At 40.0% G+C, this 21493-nt stretch overlaps 1 protein-coding gene across 1 annotated transcript in view; it reads right to left on the bottom strand.

Moving 5' to 3' along the window:
• KL (klotho) overlaps positions 1-21493 on the bottom strand; it is a gene marked incomplete at both ends in the record, with an annotated part of 51097 nt that overhangs the window by 8482 nt on the left and 21122 nt on the right. The window contains one exon of the mRNA XM_081214557.1: positions 223-733. Within this exon, the coding sequence (XP_081070683.1) occupies positions 223-733 (511 nt within the window). The remainder of the gene's footprint in view (positions 1-222; positions 734-21493) is intronic.

Genomic DNA, 21493 nt, shown 5'->3' with positions numbered 1-21493 from the left:
TAACCCAGTTTCTCATTTACGAAATGAGTTTAAAAAATTAATTCAAGTTCCTCAAGGTCCCAAATGAGAAAGGTGTTACATAAATGCATTCCTACTATTGCCAAAATGAATTTCTACGTTCTGATTAAAAACTATAAATTCACACAGTTTATTAAGATCATCTTAAAGATTGTTTTTCCAGTGGATTCTGGCAGAAAATTAGGATTTTATCCACAATCCTACCTTTTAAGGTTTCCATTATGAATTTTTTGAGGTAATACATATATTTGGCATCATCTCTCTTGGTGGTCCCTGAAACAAACCAGCCATTTTCCACAATAAATATTCGAGGGTGGTTATACTCAAGGTCAATCCAGGAAAGGAGTTGCCTCAGGCTGGGAGATTCCAACTGACGGAACTTCATCTGAGGGTCCAACAGTTGAAAACTCAAGGTTGGTCCAAAGGAAAGAGCAAAAAAGTCAGCTGTTCCTTTGATGAACTTTTTCTCAGATTCAGTAAAATAAGGCAGAAGAGATGAAAGGTTATTCTTCATGCTCTCAGGATAGTCCCCATCAATAAATACGGGTTTGGCAAACCAGCCTAGGACAAAGTCAAGAGATTTCTGACATTCTTTGATGCTATGTTCAGTCATTCTTCGAGGACTGATCCAGTGGGAGCTCAGGGCAATGGACACCTGGCCTCCCTGAGTGGGGCGGAAAGAAGTATTGTAGAGATGCCAGATTTTGGCATGAGCCTATGAAGAGAAAAACCACGGTGAATTTATCTCTGATTGTGAGCAGAAATACAACATGTATTTGAATCCCCATTTCTAGTTTTATCTGTTTCTCATCAAGTCTAACCTAATGACTAACCCCACAATGTAAAAGTCACCTGGAACCAATAAATAATTCCAGAGGTAAGTCAGCCCACAGTGAGCTGCAACCATAACTGGAATCATTTCCACTGTTTTTCAGCAGCCAGTGGAAAAATGTGAATTTCTTGTGTTGAATATGTAGTTATTATTCATACTTTGAAAAGTTAATGAAATAAGAATTTGTTATAATATCTTACTACTTAAATGACTTTGGATTATGTACTTTTTAATTAATAGCCTTCGTGAAAAGAGCCAATCCCGCATCTGTGATTACACCAGGAATTTCTAAATAGGATTATATATTTTTTATCCTAAGAGACTGGGAGTTTTCAAGTTGACTTAAATTGTTGGAGTCAATTTAATATTTTGTATTCATGTCTCATAACAAAAATTCTAACACATGTTCTCACAATCTTTGTTCTTCTCTAAGAATCAGTGCAATAAAGAAACAACTCCGATATCTAATCTTGGCCCACCATCCAGTACTCTGGGACATGGCTGGCTTCCTGCCGACCCCCGCAGGGTACAAGATACAAGCCAAGAGCAAAAACACCTAAATGCAGCTTTGAAGAGATCAGATGTCCACAGTGAATCAGCAACTCAGCTGGGTGTTTCCTACAGCAATGAAATGGGCTTTGCTTCCATTAAATCAACTTCAGACTCCCATAAAATCTTGCTGACTTCTGATATCTTATTTTCATTTGTTTCCTTTCTATTTACAAAGAATAGTGTTTTTTTTCCTCCCTTACCTGAATTAGGTTTTTCTTTACTTTTGAATTCCTGATTCACTCCCCCTGTTTTTCTCCAAATGCAAGAGCTGTTGATCAGCCTTTTGCTCTCCTAATATATTCTCTTGGAAAATTCCATTCTGATTCTCTGTTTGACTCACATTCTCCCAATGATCAGGCCAGTTTTCATTCCACTCCCTGGGCCTGAAGAAGCGCTTGCACTCCTACGCCAAACATCCTCTTCCTTGTTCCTTAATATTCTGCTCTTGGTTCATTTCAGTGCAGGTGTCCAAGAATGGCCTCATCACCATTCTTAGGAGTTCAGCCAGATATTTCAATGGAATCAAATAGCGCATGTCTTTCATTTTTAGTTTCTTAGTAAACATCTACTATGTTTCATTTCACAGAATGTGTTTTTTCATGACCTAAAGCAGCTATCTATATGCTAGGAAGGAAATGGAGAATAAAATATTGATCATAAGAATAGTGGCCTTTGCCCATGTGATTCAAGAAGCTGGGGCTTGATTGTGCTATGCTGCTGGATTTGTGATGTGCCCCACCCTTCTCTATATTCCTCACCTTCACCACTCTATCTCTCCCTTCCCCAATGACAAGAAATCTCACCAGTTAACAGTTAAACAGAAAAGAAAAGGGGAAATCCAGGCTGTAGTGCTCACGATGTTAGATTAGAGGACTTTCCTAATTTGGCTGATTTGAAGCCTGTGGATAGTCAGGACCTAACCCTAACAGACATACCTCTACAGGACAAGCACTAAGATGGGGGAGTCAGGAGGCCAGGGAGGAGTGGGAGCAACCAAGAACTTCCTGATATGGGTCAGTTTTGCAGGTAGCTGAAGTCAGAGCCATACAGTAGAACTGTCTACAATCACAGGCCACTCTTCTAACCTTGAGTACTTTGACATGGCTCACAGGAGGTCTGGCAAGGAAACGAATGACCTTGGCTATAGGGAAGTGCACACGTGGTGTTTGATATCAGATAAAATTCCTGCTCCATCCCTTTTTTTTTTTTTTTTTTTTTTTGCGGTACGCGGGCCTCTCACTGTTGTGGCCTCTCCCGTTGCGGAGCATAGGCTTCGGACGCGCAGGCTCAGCGGCCATGGCTCACAGGCCCAGCCGCTCTGCGGGATGTGGGATCTTCCTGGACTGGGACGCGAACCCGTGTCCCCTGCATTGGCAGGCAGACTCTCAACCACTGCGCCACCGGGGAAGCCCCTCCATCACTTTTTTGTGTGCCTTTGACCACATAACTTAACCAGGGCAGGTAAAACTAACTTTCCTCTGTCTCTCACAGGGCTGTAAATGAGGATTAAACGAGATACTTTACACAAAACAACTAACAGAGTTTCCACATGGTAGGGTCTCCATGAATGCTTATTCCTTCTCTCCCTAAAGGATCAACAGAACAAAAAGAAAAACACAGCAGGTAAAGGAAACGCCACCTGCTAAGGAATTCAGCCCATAGCATCGATGTGATATAGTGATACGACCTGGAGTTTGTATTAGAAGAATCTCAAGTTTGGATACCAAATCCTCATACCTCATACCAGTGTGAGCCTCAGGTACTTCTTTGAACAAATGGGAATAGCATCTCTTCTCCTTCAGGGACATTGCAAGGATTAAATATGATATAAGTGAAAGTGTTTTTCAAGTGGTCAATTATCTTAGAGAAGTACAGTATAAATTTGTAGCACTGGGAAGTGTGATGATTAGTTTTATGTGTCGACTGACTGGACTGAGGGACCCCCCACATGGCTGGTAAAGCATTTGTCAAGAGTTTAACCAGCTACTTCATGGTGTTCTGCCTTGGCATCCATTTGTTTAACTATGTGTCCTACAGGAAACTTATGACACTAGCCCGTCATGCAAGCGCATGCCCTGCCTAGATAGCAGCCCACAATCACAAACAAGTGTAAGTTCCTGAGATGACCTCCCCAATAGCCCCTGTGATCAACAGGTCTCCCCTGCCTCCCAGACTCTGTATGCCTTACGCACCCCTTACAAAAGACCCCTGTGGGGCTTACCAAAACCCATCTTTTGGCTTGAATTGACCAATCTGGCCCAGGAACCCCAAAGCACTCACACACAGACCCTATTAAAGGCATGAGTCCGGGGTTCTGTCTCTCTCCCTCTCTGTGCTGTCTTAACCACCCCATGTGGTCCCTTAAGGCATGCTATGTACTTCCTCCAGGACCTGTGAGTGACAGACTTCTCTGCTTCAATTTCTCTTTTTAAATTTTTTTTTTTTTAATTTTTGGCTGCATTGGGTCATCGTTGCTGCACGCAGGCTTTTCTCTAGCTGCGGCGAGTTGGGGCTCCTCTTTGTTGTGGCACGTGGGCTTCTCTTGTTGCAGAGCATGGGCTCTAGGCGTGCAGGCTTCAGTAGTTGTGGCACGTGGGCTCAGTAGATGTGGCTAGCGGGCTCTAGAGCACAGGCTCAGTAGTTGTGGTGCAGGGGCTTAGTTGCTCCGTGGCTTGTGGGATCTTCCCAGCCAGGAATCGAACTCGTGTCCCCTGCAATGGCAGGTGGATTCTTAACCACTGCGCCACCAGGGAAGTCCCCTTAATTTCTCTTTTGATCAATTATTAAACCAAGGCTCACCTTGGGCACACTGTGCTCCACTTAACAAACGCTAAGGGTTTTTCTGGCAGAGATTAGCGTTTGAATTAGTCAACTGAGTAGAAAAGATTGCTCTCTCCAGTATGGCGGTGGGCATCATCCAATCCAGTGAGGGCCTAAAGGGAAGGAAGGGTGAACTTGCTCTCTGACCGAGCTGGGACATCCATCTTCTCCTGCCTTCAGATGTTGGCACTCCTGGTTCTCAGACCTTTGGACTCAGGCCAGGACTTTCACCATTGCCTCCCCTGGTCCGCAGGCCTTCAGGTTTGTACTTGAACTACACCACTGGGTTTCCTGAACCTCCAGCTTGCACACAACAGATTGTGGAACTTCTCAGTCTCCATAACCGCATGAGCCAATCCTTCCTAGTAAATCTCTTTCCGTATAACTCTGTATATCCTGCTGGTTCTGTTTCTCTGGAGGACTTTGACGAACACGGAAAGCATCATAGATATCATCTGGCTTAACCACACATCCCACTTCAAAACGCCTCACTGGATCTGTTGTTTGACTGCTCTCCACGGAAGTCTAACTTGGTGGTCATCCCACGTGTGGCATCTTCTCCAGGAAGTTCCCTGCCTCACTCCCACCCCGATCTGCCACACTGAGCCCTTATATCACTTACTTCTCTGACATCACTTACTGCAGGTGATGACGCCTCCCTCCCAGCTATGCTCCTTGAGGAGTCCCTCACGCCCTCCCTGGAACACGAAGGCCCCACTGTCTGTTACACTGAACTGAACTCTGCTTCATCACCTCCTCATGAGTTCATTCCATTTTCTGATGGTAGATGTAAGTAATCAAATACTATGATGCTAGGTTTACAAAAGTCACCATTTAGGATGTTGCAACCACTTAGAATGATTAATAGGGAGATGGTTATGTACGGTTTTGCATTGCCTTCTAATTATTCCAGGTATGTTAATCTTGTAAGGTTGTTATCTTAAGACTGAGATTTTTAAAAGCTATTGACAAGGACTCTGGGAAACAATTAAGGGTATGAGCAAGAATGGTCATCTAAATACTATTTGTAATAGCAAAATATTGAAAACAACTGAAATGTCCACTATTCAAATACATTTACACCCACATATGGATGTTTTAATACATTATGGTATGACTAAAGATATATTACTATTCAAACACTATAAATAATATAGAAGAATGTCTATTAACATGTGAAACATGTTTCTAACATGCTAACTGAACAAAAAAGCAGGTTACAAAGCAATAAGCAGAATTTAATAGCATTTTTATTAAACAAAAATATGTACATTAAGATCTGGAAGGATTTATACCTGGAAGGTTTTGTGGGTGGTATAATTGTCCTCATTGTGTTTATCTATATTTTTTTTCCTTTCCTACCATACACATGTATTGCTTTAGAGGGAAGAAAAAAACCTTAAAATCAAAAAAGGAAATAACTCAAGGCAGGCCCTGCTTGAACTATTCAGGATGGTTAGTTGAAAGCCTTCATCTAATTAACCCCTGCCCCATTGTTCTCTAACCTGCCCTAGGGGCTCTGCCTTAAATCCCAAATCCTAGGCACACTGAATCCTATGTGAAATTCTGAAATCCCCTAGGCTTCCCTGCTTTAATAGGTGCAGGTCTCTCATGTTTTACCCACTCCCAGTCCCTCCAGCCTCACCCCCCTTCAAAATTCAGCCCAGACATCACCATCTCCAGGAAGTCTTCCCTGACATCTTCCCTCTCCCCACCCTTAAATGTCCATTCCATGTGTCTCCACAGCTGGCCCCTATCAAAGACCTGAACCATATTATATTGAATTTAAGTGCCTAGATTGTAGGTCTTCTGAGGGCACTGGCTAGGTCTCTTATCTCTCTATTCTCAGAGTCTAGCAAAATGTCTGGTGCAGAGTAAGTATTCAATAAACAGATACGGAGGAATGAAGACTGGCAGTAAGAATCAGATTAAAGAGTCTGGGACAGAAGCAAACATGTTTCTGAGCCAGAGCAGACAAACTCTCTCATAAGATACCCTGATTGTATTTTATTTCTGAGACCTTGAGAGACAGAGAATTTAGAGCCCATACCATCAAAAAAATAAATTGGAAGGAATTTGGCATGGTAGACCTCTGAGAATAATACTGTATTGTTTCAAAATGCACTACAAATCCAATCTGGGGCATAAGACATTCTCCTCACTTCCTTCTGGTATGTGATATCCTCCTTACTTCCTTCCCAGCCTCAATATGTATTTTGAAATCTGGGGTCTGAAAAATCTAGAAAAAATGGATCTTGTATTTCTTTCTACCAGTGAGCTAGTATCACCAATTTTGGAAGTCAAGTCAAATACTCTGAATTTCACAGCACATCTAAATATTTTCCCTCTGGCTAAACTGTAAGCTCCTTGTCATGTACCTGTTTATACCCTTCACAGAGTCCAACACAAAGTTTCCCACAAGTAAAGTAAGAAATCACAAGGAAGATTAGAAAATACTAAAAGATGAATAAAAACAAAAACACAATATACCAAAACTTATGGGGTGTAGCAAAAGCAGTGTTCAGAGGAAACTTTATAGCTGTAAATAACTATATTAAAGAAGGAAGTTCTCAAATCAATAACCTAGCTTTTCACCTTAAGGTAACAGAAAAAGAAGAGCAAACTAAACCCACACTTAGCAGGATACAGGAATTAATAAAGATTAGAGTAGATATAAACAAAATAGAGAATAGAAAAATAATAGAATCACCAAAATCTAAAGTTGATCCTTTGAAAAGATCAACAAAATTGACAAACCTTTAGCTAGACTGACTAAGAAACAAACAGAGAAGACTCAAATTACTAAAATCAGAAATGAAAGTGGGGATATTACTACTGATCTGTTCTGTCTATTTCTATAATAAAAGAATTATAAGCAAATACTATGAAAATGTATATGCCAACAAATTACATAACCTAGATGAAATGGACAAATTCCTAGAAACACACAAATTCCCAAAAAGTGGCTCAAGAAAAAATAAAAAATCTGAACAGATGTATAAATAAGAGATTGAATCAGTAATCAAAAACTGCTCAACTAAGAAAAACTCAAGGCCAGTGGCTGAAATGATAAATTGTGCCAAACATTTAAAGAAAAATTAACACCAGACCTTCTCAAGTTCTTCAAAAGATAGAAGAGAAAGGAACACTTCCTAAGTCACTCTATGAAGCCAGCACTGCATTACCCTAATACCAAAACCAGATAAGGACATCATAAGAAAAAAAAAAAAAAAGCTACAGACCAATAGCTCTTATGGATATAGATACAAAAAAAACTCAACAAAATACTGACAAAACAATTCCAGCAGCATACTAAAAGGAGTATATACCATGATCAAGTAGGATTTAGCCCAGGAATGCAAGGATGGTTCAACATATGAAAATCAATCAATGCAATACATCACATTAATGGAATGAAGAAAGGGAAACCCCGTATGATCATCTCAGTGAATACAGAAACAGCATTTGACAAAATCCAAACGTATTTCATGACAAAAACACTAAAAAAACAGTAATAAAAGGGAACTATTGTGATGTGATAGGGGCATTTCTGAAAAACCCCCAGTTAGCATCATACTCAATTAGTGAAAGACTTTCCTAAGATCAGGATCAAGACAGAAACAGTGCATTGCAAGTTCTAACCAGAGTAATTAGGCAAGGGGGAAAAAAGGGAAAGAAGTCGGAAAGTAGTAAAACTATCTCTATTCACCAGTGATGTGATCGTACATAATTCTTTTGTGCTAAAGAATTCACACACACAAAAAATTATTAGAGCTAATAAGTGAATTCAGCAAATTGCAGGATATGATATCAACATTCAAAAATCAGTTGTATTTCTATACAATATCAATGAATAATCCAAAGAGGAAATTAAGAAAATAATTCCATTTATAATAGATACAAAAAGAATAAAATACTTAGAAATAAATTTAACCACTCTCAAAACTTTTATTTACACTACACTGGAGGTCCTAGCCAGTGTAGTAAGGCAAATCAAAGAAATGACGTCATGCTGATTGGAAAGAAGAGAAAATAACTCCTTCATATAACACACGATTAACTATATAGAAACCCTAAGGAATCTAAAAAAACAAACAAAAAAAACCTAATTAGAACTAATAAGTGAATTTATCAAGTTACCAGAATATACTGTCAAGATACAACACTCAATTGTATTTTAATATATGAGCAACAAGCATTTGGAAAATAAAATTTAAATACAATACCACTTCCAATAGCACTGAAACCATAAAATACTTAGGAATAATTTCACAAAAGATGTGCAAACCGACTACACAAAACAGTACTAAAAGAAATTAAAGACCTAAATAAATGGAAAGAAATACCATTTTTTATTAATTTTTAATGGAGTATGGTTGCTTTACAATGTTGTTTTAGCCTCTACTGCACAACAAAATGAATCAGCCAGACACATACAGATATCCCCTCCCTTTTGGACTTCCCTCTCATTTAAGTTACCACAGTGCATTAGGTAGAGTTCCCTGTGCTATGTTCAGTGTATTCCCATCAGTTGTCTATTTTATACATAGTATCAATAATGTATATGTGAGAGGGATACCATTTTTATGGACTGTAAGACTCAACATTGTTAAATTATCCATTCTCCCTGAGCTGATCTCTAGGTTCAACACCATCCCATCCAAAATCCCAATACAATTTTTGTGGAAATTAATAAGTTGATTCTAAAATGTATATGATAATTCAAAGCACCTAGAACAGTTAAAATACTCTGCAAAAGGAAGAACAAAGTCAAAGCATAATAGTCAATACAGTGTGATACTGGCATAAGGATAGACAAATAGATCAAAGGAGAAGAATAGAGACTTTTTAAAGCCCATGGCCAGTTGATTTCCAACAAATGTACCAAGGCACTTATATGGCAAAAGGAAAGACTTTTCAACAAATTCTCCTGCAACAATTGTGAAAATATATGGAGAAAAATGAACTCAACCTTATACTGTGCATAAAAATTCATATGAGATAACTCATAGATCCAAATGTAAAAGCTAAAACTATAAAGCTTGTGGAACAAAACACAGCCTCTTGATTTTGGAGTAGGAAAAGATTTCTTAGAACACAGAAAGCATTAATCATAAAAGAAAAAAACTGATAAATTGGACATCATCAAGATTGAAATCTGCTCATCAAAAGTCAACAAAAAGAAAAGACAAAACACTGAGGGGAAATATTAAAAATATGTATATGACGAAAGAGTTATATCCAAGTAAATACACTATTCCTACCAATCAATAATAAAAAAGAAACCACCCCCCTCCCCACCATGAACAAAAAAATTGAACAGACATTTCACTAGAGCATCCACATCAATGCTCAATAAGCACATGGAAAGGTGTTCAACACCAATATCAACAGGGAAATACAAACTAAAACCACAGACTGTTCACTCAGACTGTTCTAAATCTGTACTCTTATTAGCCGTGTGACTTTGGACACATAATCTAACTCTCTGTGCCTCTGTTTCCTCATCTGGAAAATAGGGATAACAATAGCACCTTATGTTCACATCTTTATGACGATTGAATAAGTCAATATATGGAAAGCACTTAGAATTGTGACAGGCCATTTATGTTTATTATTCAAGTGTGGTGGTAATGTCATTTGATTTATGACTTTTAAAAGATGACTGGCTGTTGTGTGGTGAACAGACTCCAGGAGGGCAAGATGGGAGCAAGAAGACCAGTTAGGGAGCTGTTGCAATGGTCCAGGCAAAAGATGAGGTTGGTTTGGACCAAAGGAGATAGTGAGAAGGGGCCAGATTTAGGCTATCATTGAAGGTGGAATCAGTAGAACTTGCTGATGAATTGGATGTTACATATGACTTGTGAGGGGAAGAATCAAGGACAACAGAGAAAGCAAAAAATAAGGGACTGGGGAAGGGAAGCGATCAAGTTCTGTTTAGGTCATGGGTTTGACATCCCAATGAAGATGCCTGGTTGGCAGCTGGGTAACTGAGTCTGAAGTTGGAAAAGACATGGACGGTAATTAAGCATTCAAATGTATTTCAGAGGTGATACTGAAGGGGTCACTTTTTTTTTTAATCATTCTTTAGATTTTTTTTAATTGAAATGGAATAATTCTTAAAGGATTAATTTAATCCTACAAATAATCTTAATTAAATGGACTGAGACCAATGGTAAAAGAACTGAAATGCAGCCCATAAACAGAAAATCATTCAAACGGCTAATTCGTGTCTACTCCCTACCCAAAAAGAGCCCTCAAGATGTTGTTTTAGTTGTAAAATAAAGGTGCACTCTTCTGAGAAAGGTCGAAGGACTAGATAAATTTCAGAGAGCAATGGAAACTTTTTTTCCCCTTTGGCATCCTCTTACCACAAGTTCAAGAATAGTATCATGATTACACATCTAGGGACTTTCTTAAAAGTCACTGCTACCCTGGGCTGTTACACAAGTACACGAACTAGCCTAAAGTTCATGACTGTAGGCCGAATTATTCCTCTTATTTCTATCAGCACAGCCCCATGGATTGTAAACTAAAGTTCCTGAAGAAAGAATTTCAAGCATCCTCCCCCAAAACAACCACCTAATAGAGCACATAAATAATTTCAAAAAAATAGGCCCCTATGAATTTTATCTACAAAAATAACCAGTAATCTCTGTGTGCAGTTCCTCAAAAGTTGCCTGAGACCTGCCTCTATCACCCAGGCCCCAACCTATGCTCAGGGCCTTATGTCCACCCTTGCTGATACCCGGTCAGAAAAACCATGGACGTAGGCAGCAGCTGGGCTTGCTTGACTTTATTTTGTACTTCTTAGCCAATTAAGTAAGTAGAACTTCTAGCTCGATCACCAGGCCTTACAGGCTCCCACAAATTAACAATCAATGTATATCTCGTCGCTCCCCAACCCTGCTCTTTTGCAACTGTCAGGCCAATTTCTCGTTACCCCTCACCCAAGCCTGTACGTACCTTGGATGACAACCTATCAACCCTGTAATGACATTCCACTTTTCCTCTGTCATCTCTATCCCCCCCTGCCTTCTGTTTACACTTGCCTCTTCCAAGAAGGAGTCCCTAATTAATCCTGCTTCCTCTTACTGCTATTTTCCCCAGTTATTCTCTGAAAATTTCTCTCTCCTTCCAAATTCACCTCCATTCTCATCTCCCCTGTGAAGGCTTGCTTGGCTCCCCAGACACAGTAGACATCCCTTTCCCATTGCCCTCTGCACAAATACAGCTGGGGTAGATGTCATGCTTCTTCATAAACTGGCAGCTCTTCATCAGGAATGTACACTCCTCATCAACAACAGAGTTGACTTGAAACAATCTGAACATCCAACAACATGAGATTATTCATGTTCTTATTCTTTTAGTCAAACATTTATTGAGTAGCTACTATGTGCCAGTCATAGTTCTTAGATTACTTGAAACAAATCTAAAAGGCAACAATAGGGATTAGCTGAAATAACTCACAAATTAGGGGTTAAATGGAACAAATTAATCGTTGGCTACAAATCAATCACTTTAACAAATTATAGTTAGCTACAGACAAGTCATAAGCAGTATTACCTAATTTATGGAATCATATGTACATCTATAAAATAAATATACATAGGACAGGATTTTGAAGAATTTGTACCAAGAGGATAATTGTTGTCATCTCTAGTGAGTGGGACTATGGCCATTTTTAAATGTTGTTCTGCCTCTCTGATTTTCTAACTTTTATGTAATAAGCATGCATGCATTGCTTTTCTAATAAGAAAAATAAATAATAAAAGTAACTGAAATTTTCAAGTTTGGGGAATTTTCTGCTTCAAATTATTTAGTACATAATTTTCTAAACTGATGATGTCTGTCCCACTTGTTTAGCTATGTTTTCATGTTTTGCACAAAGATGGATGACATGGATTGTTCCAACTAATTCTATCTCACACCATCCAACAATTACTTATTGATTTACTAATCTCCTATTGTCACACACTTCAGTTGCTCCAAAATTTCACAAACATGGAAGAACAGTTTCTTACATTTTAGCCTCGTAATTTCTGGGGAAAAAAAAGTTAGGAATGCTTAAAAGATTCACAGAAAAACAAAATTATTAATACAGAAAGTCTAGTAACTGAGATTTATTTTTAACCAAATGATCCAGTTCATTACATTATTCTCCATCAAAATGTTTTTGACCAACTTGCAGTTCATCAGATCATCTGGAATTCACCCCAAAACTCTAAGATCCATGTATTAAGCCAAACAATTAGGATCTCTTTTCTAGCCTGGGCCACATTTGGGGTAAGTGGTGTAGGGGCAACAAGCATTTAAAATATCCTCATAGTGGAATGTGGCTGGTGCTTGGGGAAGGCAATGGAGTATCTAAGCATGGAAATTATGATTAAAGGCACAGACCTAAGAATGTATTCAGTGTTGTGAAAATAATGATACCAGCCTAATTAGAGAAAGTGTTGAATACTTTGTGGCTTTTGGCATATAAGTTTACAATAGAAAGTGTGGGACCAGAATACGAAAAATTTTGAATTCAAAATTATCTGGATTTGATAGAATAGATTCTAACAGGTGAGCATAAACTTCTGAGACAATGAGGATCAAAATCATACAATCAAAATCATCTCTTGCAGACAGAATGGATTAGAAGGTGAACAGGTGGGTGCTGCAAGTTGGAATGCTACTGCCAAAATGTAGGTATGATTAAGGTCCTGGACAAAGGTGATGATTACTGGAAAGTGCTCTCACATGCACATGTGTGTAGTGAGAGAGAAAGATTGCCTTCCTCAAAGGGAATGGTGATTTGCAAGTCCTATTCCCAAAGTCACTGGAGCTCTTCCCCAATTCTGTGACCCACCCCAGTGTCCTTCTAATAAAGTCCCTTTTCCTCTTTAACTTAGTTTTAGTTGGGGTTGGTCATTTGCAAATGTAGAATTCCTAATACACATATAACCAAATGTGAGATTCTATAAGAACTCACTCAAAGGAATGTTTTTACAACTAGGCAAGATACAGATCAAGGTAGATTTTTTTTAAATCACGGTGTAGTTTTGGAGTTTTGTTACTTATGATCATTTTGTCTGGATTTTTCCAAAGTAGGTTACATAAAAGGCCTTACTCGTTCATTTTTGAATAAAAAGTTCCTTCAAATGAAGTAAAAATTATTTCATAACTCACTCTTGGTAAATACATCAATAAATCAGAGATTAGGTTTCTTGCCTCATTAATTTATCTGTACAGGACTAATCACCATCAGTTAAATCATTCTATTTAAAACTAAATCATGCTGCTACGAAAATCCTTCCAAATCATTGATGCTAGGTTGTTAACAAAATAACTGGCTTGTGACCAGAATCCGTCTGGTCCATTAATCACAACGTTATCGGAGACACAGAGGGGTTCCAATTCCTGGTTTTTGCATCTGTTTTTCTAATAGCAACAAAATGAGAGCCGAGAAAGGAACAGGTAGGGAGACATCAGGTTAGATGAGAAAAAGGGACAAGAAGATAAAGGACTCAGATAAAGGATGTATTCCCAAGATCAGCCAAAGCATCCTAAGTTTCATCAGTCAACCAGGCTCTTTTCAGTAAACATCTATCACTGTAACTGCCAAAGTAATTCTGTAATACCCTCATGAAACGGCTACTCTCTGATTTCAACAAAATTGAGAAAAGTGTTTTTCTTCCATAACAGTCACCTTCACTTTCTAAATGTTTACCTCTTCCTCCTCACCTAATTCTCCTGCTTCGACTTATCAACAGCAGATGCTAACCAACTGACTCTCTCTGAGACTTTAAGATCATCTCTCAGTTCCCAGGCTCATTCATAGCTCTTTGCTTTGGAAATAACTCAATTTCCGTTGCAAGAGAGAACACTTTTTGCGTAAAGAAAAAGTGACATGTGGGTGTGTGAGGTCTTCTACATTGTCAGACAGGATAAGATTACAGGAATAGGAAATATGTTTTAGGAATAGCCGATAATAGAAAGTAATCCGCTTGCCCCTCTTTCCCCTACTTTTCCCATTTGCCTTATATGGTAGCAGTTTTTACATGGTCTTAAGTCAAAGTTTTTCACACCACAGATTCTAACTGTGAAATCGAGTTATGGATAGCCACAGAAATTTTGAAAATGGAAATAAAATAGAACTAATTCTATTCAGAGTGCACCACATGTCGTAAGGGTAAGTATTGTTTTGTGAGACTTCTGTTGTGTATGTGTCAACACATAAGATGCCTTTCTTACTGTCGGGGTCAAGGTCAGAAAAGTCTGAAAGTCAGTGATCTATGTTAAGGGCTATTTTCGTTCTGCAAGTACTTATTGAGCACCTACTATAGGCTTGGCCCAGTTCTGGTGCTTAGGGATCCAATAGTGAACAAGTCAGACAAAAACCTCTGCCCTTATGGAACTTCCATCTCAGCAGGAGGAGAGAAAAAAAACAACAAACATAAAAAACGTGAACTAGAAAGCATGTTAAAAGATGGTAAGTGGTGTGAAAATAAGGGAACAAAATAAGGGAGCCCTGGGTGCCAAGGAGAGGAGATGCCATTGCTTTTGGTAGCATTCACAGGAGTCTTTATTTTCCTTTCATTGAATATGCTGTAGTTTTAATCTTTTCATTTTGCATCTCCATAGGACAAAATCCATATGTGCTCCTATTAAGCAAGAATCATTTCCATTAACATCTACCCTTATAGAACTTAAAATACCCTGATCCACAGTAAACAACAAATCTAAAAAAGACACACTCCCTTCTGCACCCACAGAGAGTCAGAATCAGAGAACAGGATTAACCCAGGCAGCTGCTCAGAAGGACGTCAGTAATCCTTCTCCCCCATTTCCAAGTCGAGGAAAATTTTTCCTTAGTCTCCTTTTGTGATCTTAAATAATCCCCAAAGATTATTCTTTATCACAAAAAAAGCTGGTCAGCTTGGGCTTTGGTGGGATTCACTTACAAATGTTCATCAAGGGTGTTAATTAACACGCATAAGCCTCTTGGCCCTGCAGTGCTGAGCAACTACTAAATCCAAAGAATGAGTTTCTGTCCGGGGGGGAATCGAAGACTGCCTTTTCAATAGCCACTATTATGCCAGAGGCTGTGTGTTTGTTTTTGTTTTTAAATTGCTCTTCTAGGGTCTTCTATTCTGAAGCTAAAAACCAAACCCAAGAAATTCGTGTTCACACATTTCATCTGCAGTACCTGTGAACTCGGTGAACTCCTCTCTCCTCCAGGCCCCCAGAAAGTGCTTTTTGAGCCAGGAAGGGGTCCTCCACTCCCACTAAGTCTGGGGTGCTGGGAGAACCATTTTAAATGGGGTGTTCAGGATGTGCCTCGTTTGAGAATGTGGCTTTTGAGCATAGGCTTAAAGGAGGTGAGGGAGCTGTGTATCTGGGGGTACGGTGGGGTAGGGAGAACATTCCAGGCAGAGAGGAGAACCAGAAAAAAGGGCCCCAAGGCACAAGAGCAAGCCCTTCCTGTGGCTGAAAGGCAGTGAGTGAGGGGACAGGGGGTTGAGTTGAGGCCAAATGTATTAAACAGCTGTGAGGGCGTTTCCAGAATGGGGAACTGGAATCATAGCTGCTTGATCTGTCTTCCTCTATGAAGAAAGGGAAAATTCAAAACTGCAGGGCTTAAACATGAAAGGAAAAGAAAAAAAGAAGAAAAGCTTTTTAATCAAATTGTGAATGACATGGTTTTCGTTCCCCCATCTTCGTTTCTCACAGAGCAGCAATAAACACCAGGAAAACATCCACACACGGTTTCTGCTGTAACTCCTCATGAAAGATTGGTTTCTTTAATTTTTCAGAAATGAGAATCGTGTAGAAGAAAAAAAATGAGAGCTCTGAATTGAAATGCGCCTTTTTCATGACTATTATTTGAGTTATCATGGAATCATTATTTCACCAAGCAAATATTTACACAACAGGCAAGTTATTATGCAGGGAATACGCAGAGATCACAGCCCAGGTACACAAAATGATGACGTGAGATTGAAAGTGAGTGTCATAAGAAGGATTTAAAAAAAAAAATACAATGGGAATTCAGAGAAAAAAATTCCTTCTTGTTGAGGGAAATCATAGAAGTCTTCATGGAGGAGGAAGTTTCTAAACCAGGTGTGTAGGTCCTGGGGAGATGGAAAAAGGCATTTCCAGAGATCACTGTGAGCTAGAAAGCATGAGTTGCTGTGCTGAAATGTATTTTCCAAAGATGGCACATCCCCCATGGCCCTCAGCTGTGTGACCTTGCTCGCCAGCCCCTCCCACTGGGTGGGAGTCTTTGTCCCCTTCCTTGAGTCTGGGGGCTGTGACTGCTCTGGCAGAAGTGACACCCCATGACATCAAGGCCAAATCAAAAGTCGACACCGCTTCCTCCTAGTTCTCTTGGGATGCTTGCTGGGGGAAGCCAGCTGCCGCATAAGAGGTCTGACTAACCTGAGACCATTATGTTGGTGGGGCTCAGGGACATCTGGTCAACAGCCAGCACCAACTGCCAATCATGCATGAGCCATCCTGGATGCCCAGCCCGGTTGAAGCTTAAGTGACATGTAGCCCACAGGAAAACTGCCTAGATGAGCCCTCCCCTAATTCTGACCCACAACATGTAAGCAAAATGAAATGTTCTTTTAAAACCAATAAGTTTGGGCACATTACACAGCGACAGTAAGTGGAACAGGTGTCTATGGGTTAGTGTGTGTTTTAATTAGCAGTGGTGAGTCTCTAGATGTTAATGAGGGTTAAAAACACTGGTGACACCTCCATTTCTAAGCGCCGATGTGACAAGGAGGGAACCTACCCTTGGTCTAGACATTCACCAGCACACACGCAAATGAAAACTGTGGGCTGGAGACAGCATGCAGTAAGGCAGTGAGCACTGCAACCAGGGGTTCAGAAAAGCTGGGCTCTTTTTTTTTGTAATTGGGATAGAGTTGCTTTACAGTGTTGTGTTAGTTTCTGCTGTACAGAGAAGTCAATCAGCTATACATATACATATATCCTCTCTTTTTTGGATTTCCTTCCCATTTAGGTCACCACAGAGCACTGAGTAGAGTTCCCTGTGCTATACAGCATGTTCTCATTAGTTATCTATTTTGTACATAGTAGTGTATATATGTCAGTCCCGATCTCCCAATTCATCCCACCCTGCCCTTCCCCCGCTGTGTCCACATGTCCGTTCTCTACATCTATGTCCATTCCTGCCCTGGAAATAGGTTCATCTGTATTATTTTCTACATTCCCCATATATGTGTTAATATACAATATTGGCTTTTCTCTTTCTGACTTACTTCACTCTGTATGACAGTCTCTAGGTCCATCCACCTCACTACAAATAACTCAATTTCATTTCTTTTTATGGCTGAGTAATATTCCATATATATATATGTACCACATCTTCTTTATCTATTCATCTGTCGATGGACACTTAGGTTGCTTCCATGTCCTGGCTATTGTAAATAGAGCTGCAATGAACATCGTGGTACATGACTCTTTGAATTATGGTTTTCTCAGGGTATATGCCCAGTAGTGGGATTGCTGGGTCATATGGTAGTTCTATTTGTAGTTTTTTAAGGAACCTCCATACTGTTCTCCATAGTGACTGTATCAATTTACATTCCCACCAACAGTGCAAAAGGGTTCCCTTGTCTCCACACCCTCTCCAGCATTTATTGCTTGTAGATTTTCTGATAATGTCCATTCTGACCGGTGTGAGGTGATACCTCATTGTAGCTTTGATTTGCATTTCTCTAATGATTAGTGATGTTAAGCATCCTTTCATGTGTTTGTTGGCAATCTCTGTATCTTCTCTGGAGAAATGGCTATTTAAGTCTTCTGCCATTTTTGGATTGGGTTGTTGTTTTTTTGATATTGAGCTGCATGAGCTGCTTGTGTATTTTGGAGATTAATCCTTTGTCAGTTGCTTCGTTGGCAAATATTTTCTCCCATTCTGAGGGTTGTCTTTTCATCTTCTTTATGGTTTCCTTTGCTGTGCAAAAGCTTTTAAGTTGCATTAGGTCCCATTTGTTTATTTTTTTTTAACTTCCATTTCTCTAGGAGGTGGGTCAAAAAGGATCTTGCTGTGATTTATGTCAGAGTGTTCTGCCTATGTTTTCCTCTAAGAGTTTGATAGTGTCTGGCCTTACATTTAGGTCTTTAATCCATTTTGGTGTTAGGGAGTGTTCTAATTTCATTGTTTTACATGTAGCTGTCCATTTTTCCCAGCACCACTTATTGAAGAGGCTGCCTTTTCTCCATTGTATATTCTTTCCTCCTTTACCAAAGATAAGGTGACCATATGTGCGTGGGTTTATCTCTGGGCTTTCTACCCTGTTCCATTGATCTATATTTCTGTTTCTGTGCCAGTACCATATCAAAGGTAAGCTTTCTAAATCCCTACATAACTGTGCATTCATTGTGCTAGGAATTCAGAAGGATCTTTAAAGCTAAAGGCTTGTGTTCCTCAGTTCTGGAGGATTTTCTTATATTATTTCTTTAATAATTTCCTGCTCTCCATTTCCTTATTCTCTTTCTGAATTCTTATTAGTTTGATGTTGGACTTTTGTGTTTCATCTTTTAAATCTTTTTCCCCTTTCTTTAATATTTCCATTTCTTTGTCATTTTGTACTACTTTGGCGGCACTTCTTTTCCTATATCTTTCAATCTTTTCACTAAACATTTTATTTCAACAGTCACATTGTTGATGTTCAAGAATTTTTAGATATTCTCTGATTTGTTCCTTTTTCAGTTTGTGTGTATTTAATTTCCTGCATAATGTGTTTTTCATGGTTTGCTTTTCTGTGTATTTATTTTATTCTCACTGTTTTATGGTGGACACTTTCCTCAAATACCTTTTGATGCTTGGCTGTCCATTCATATTTAAGAGAAAAGTACGTAAAATCTAGTCAAAATTATAGGCATGGGGACACTTTATAGGGAGCAAGCTATGCTGATTTGCCAGGAAGTCAGTCACTTCATTAGGGGACCAGCCCCCAATGTCAGTGGGTGAGATCCTTACTTTGGTGCCATTCAAAGACACCAAATATCCTCCCTTCCCCTACCAGGAGAGACAGATGCTATCTGCTTAGAGTGATGAGGCTGCTGGGAGGTGATGGAAAGTTTGTAGGTACAATTCCAGTTGAGCCCCTGTGTTCATCCCTGTGTCTCACTCCTGTCTTTGTTCTATGCAGCCCCAAAGTTCCACTCCCCTGTCTTTCAACTACTCCAGAAAGTAAGCCTCCAGTCTCAGGCCTGGGAATATGGTAGGGTGTGAGTATTCTCTGCGATTAACTAGATTGTCTAATGATCTGACAAAAACCTATTGATGTCATCGAATAAAATAAGTTTAAGTGAATATCCATTACTTATTTAATATTGCAGGATCTAATCCCTGGCACTACCCAATCTGAACACACTCAAAAATCCACATTCTTCAACATACGCAACCATTCAATTTGGAGAAATTTCACCACTTCAGTAGGAGGCCACAGGCCCCATCTAGAGCCTCAGGCAGATAGTGATGGACGAGGCACACTGGAGGGTGTGGAGTCACGATCCTGTCAGGCCTTCAGATGAGCCAGATGCTATAGGTCGGGGGTTATAAACTCAAAATCCATACAGATTTGTTTGGCCTTTGTCAGGCTTAAAAATTTTTTTTTGAGATAATCTTTAAAATTCAGGAAATTTCACTCAAAATTCTGAGTTTCTAGCTTCTTTTAAAATCAGAGAATCTAGTAGGACCATACCTCATCCCTCCTGACAGAGAATTACTTGGGGCACATGCTCATCCAGGGCCACAACTTCTCCTACTGGTCCACTTCACTCGGGTGAAACCACCTATTTGCCCTTGTTAGGCATTAGACTTTGCGGCAGGTCACCCAGCAGGTCATGAATTTATCAAGATATCAACCCACGTGCCACTCTGAGCTTCCTCAGCAGAAATGTATCTATATGAAATAAAATCCAGGATTACAAGCTGTATACAGTACATGACCTGCACAACAGGTACAAGCACTCAATGATATTTCAGTGATTGAGTTTATTTGTATAAAAGGCATATATTTCAAAAATCAGTTTATTACCCCCAACATAATAAAGTTGATTTGAAAGTCAACACTGCATTCTGAGGTCACAGACTGGTCATTTCAATTCTCTGACTTCTTTAGTCCTCAACCCCTGCTGGGTCTCCTGAAGACCACCAGTTCTGCTCTTATCTTCCAGGTCTTTCTCAAATTGTCTTTATCTATCCTGCGGCATCCTTTTAACTACTGTCACTAGCATATTTCATTCTGTTGCCGCTTGCCCTTTTATTGTATCTATCCCGCAGACTACATTCTACACTTGGATTCCTAATCACTGCAGGAGGAAATCACTCCAGAAGACTACATGCCATTCCAAGTTCATCTCCAAGAGGGACCCACCAAAAGGATTTGCAGTGATGATCATGGAACAGTCATCAGGTTCTTAGAGGGATCATGGAATATAAGGTGCTTTAAGAATGAAAATGTTCTTAATTTTAAAAGGGAAGAAAATATGCATTTCAGAAATAGACCCATGAACAATACTACGAAATGGCTTAATAAAAAAGACATCAGGGAGTTCCGGAGAAGATGGCGGCAGAGTAAGACACGGAGATCACCTTCCTCCCCACAGATACACCAGAAATACATCTACACGTGGAATAACTTCTACAGAACACCTACTGAACGCTGGCAGAAGACCTCAGACCTCCCAAAAGGCAAGAAACTCCACACGTACCTGGGTAGGGCAAAAGAAAAAAGAATAAACAGAGACAAAAGGATAGGGACGGGACCTGCACCAGTGGGAGGGAGCTGTGAAGGAGGAAAGGTTTCCAAACACTAGAAGCCCCTTCGCGGGCGGAGACTGCGGGTGGCGGAGGTGGGGAGCTTCGAAGCCACAGAGGAGAGCCCAGCCACAGGGGTGCGGAGGGAAAACAGGAGAGATTCCCCACAGAGGATCGGTGCTGACCGGCACTCATCAGCCCGAGAGGCTTCTCTGCTCGCCCGCCCTGGCGGGCGGCACTGAAAGCTGACGCTCGGGCTTCAGTCGGAGCGCAGGGAGAGGACTGGGGCTGGCAGCGTGAACACAGTCTGAAGGGGGCTAATGTGCCACAGCTAGCCGGGAGGGAGTCCGGGAAAAAGTCTGGAGCTGCCAAAGAGGCAAGAGACTTTTTCTTCCCTCTTTGTTTCCTGGTGCGCAAGGAGAGGGGATTAGGAGAGCAGCTTAAAGGAGCTCCAGAGATGGGCGCGAGCCGCAGCTAACAGC

This window comes from Mesoplodon bidens (assembly GCF_964165515.1).
Source record: "Mesoplodon bidens genome assembly, chromosome: 17".
NCBI classification, from domain to species: domain Eukaryota; kingdom Metazoa; phylum Chordata; class Mammalia; order Artiodactyla; family Ziphiidae; genus Mesoplodon; species Mesoplodon bidens.
The sequence above is the reverse complement of the archived record's forward strand: the minus strand, read 5'-3'. Positions and strand labels throughout refer to the sequence as shown.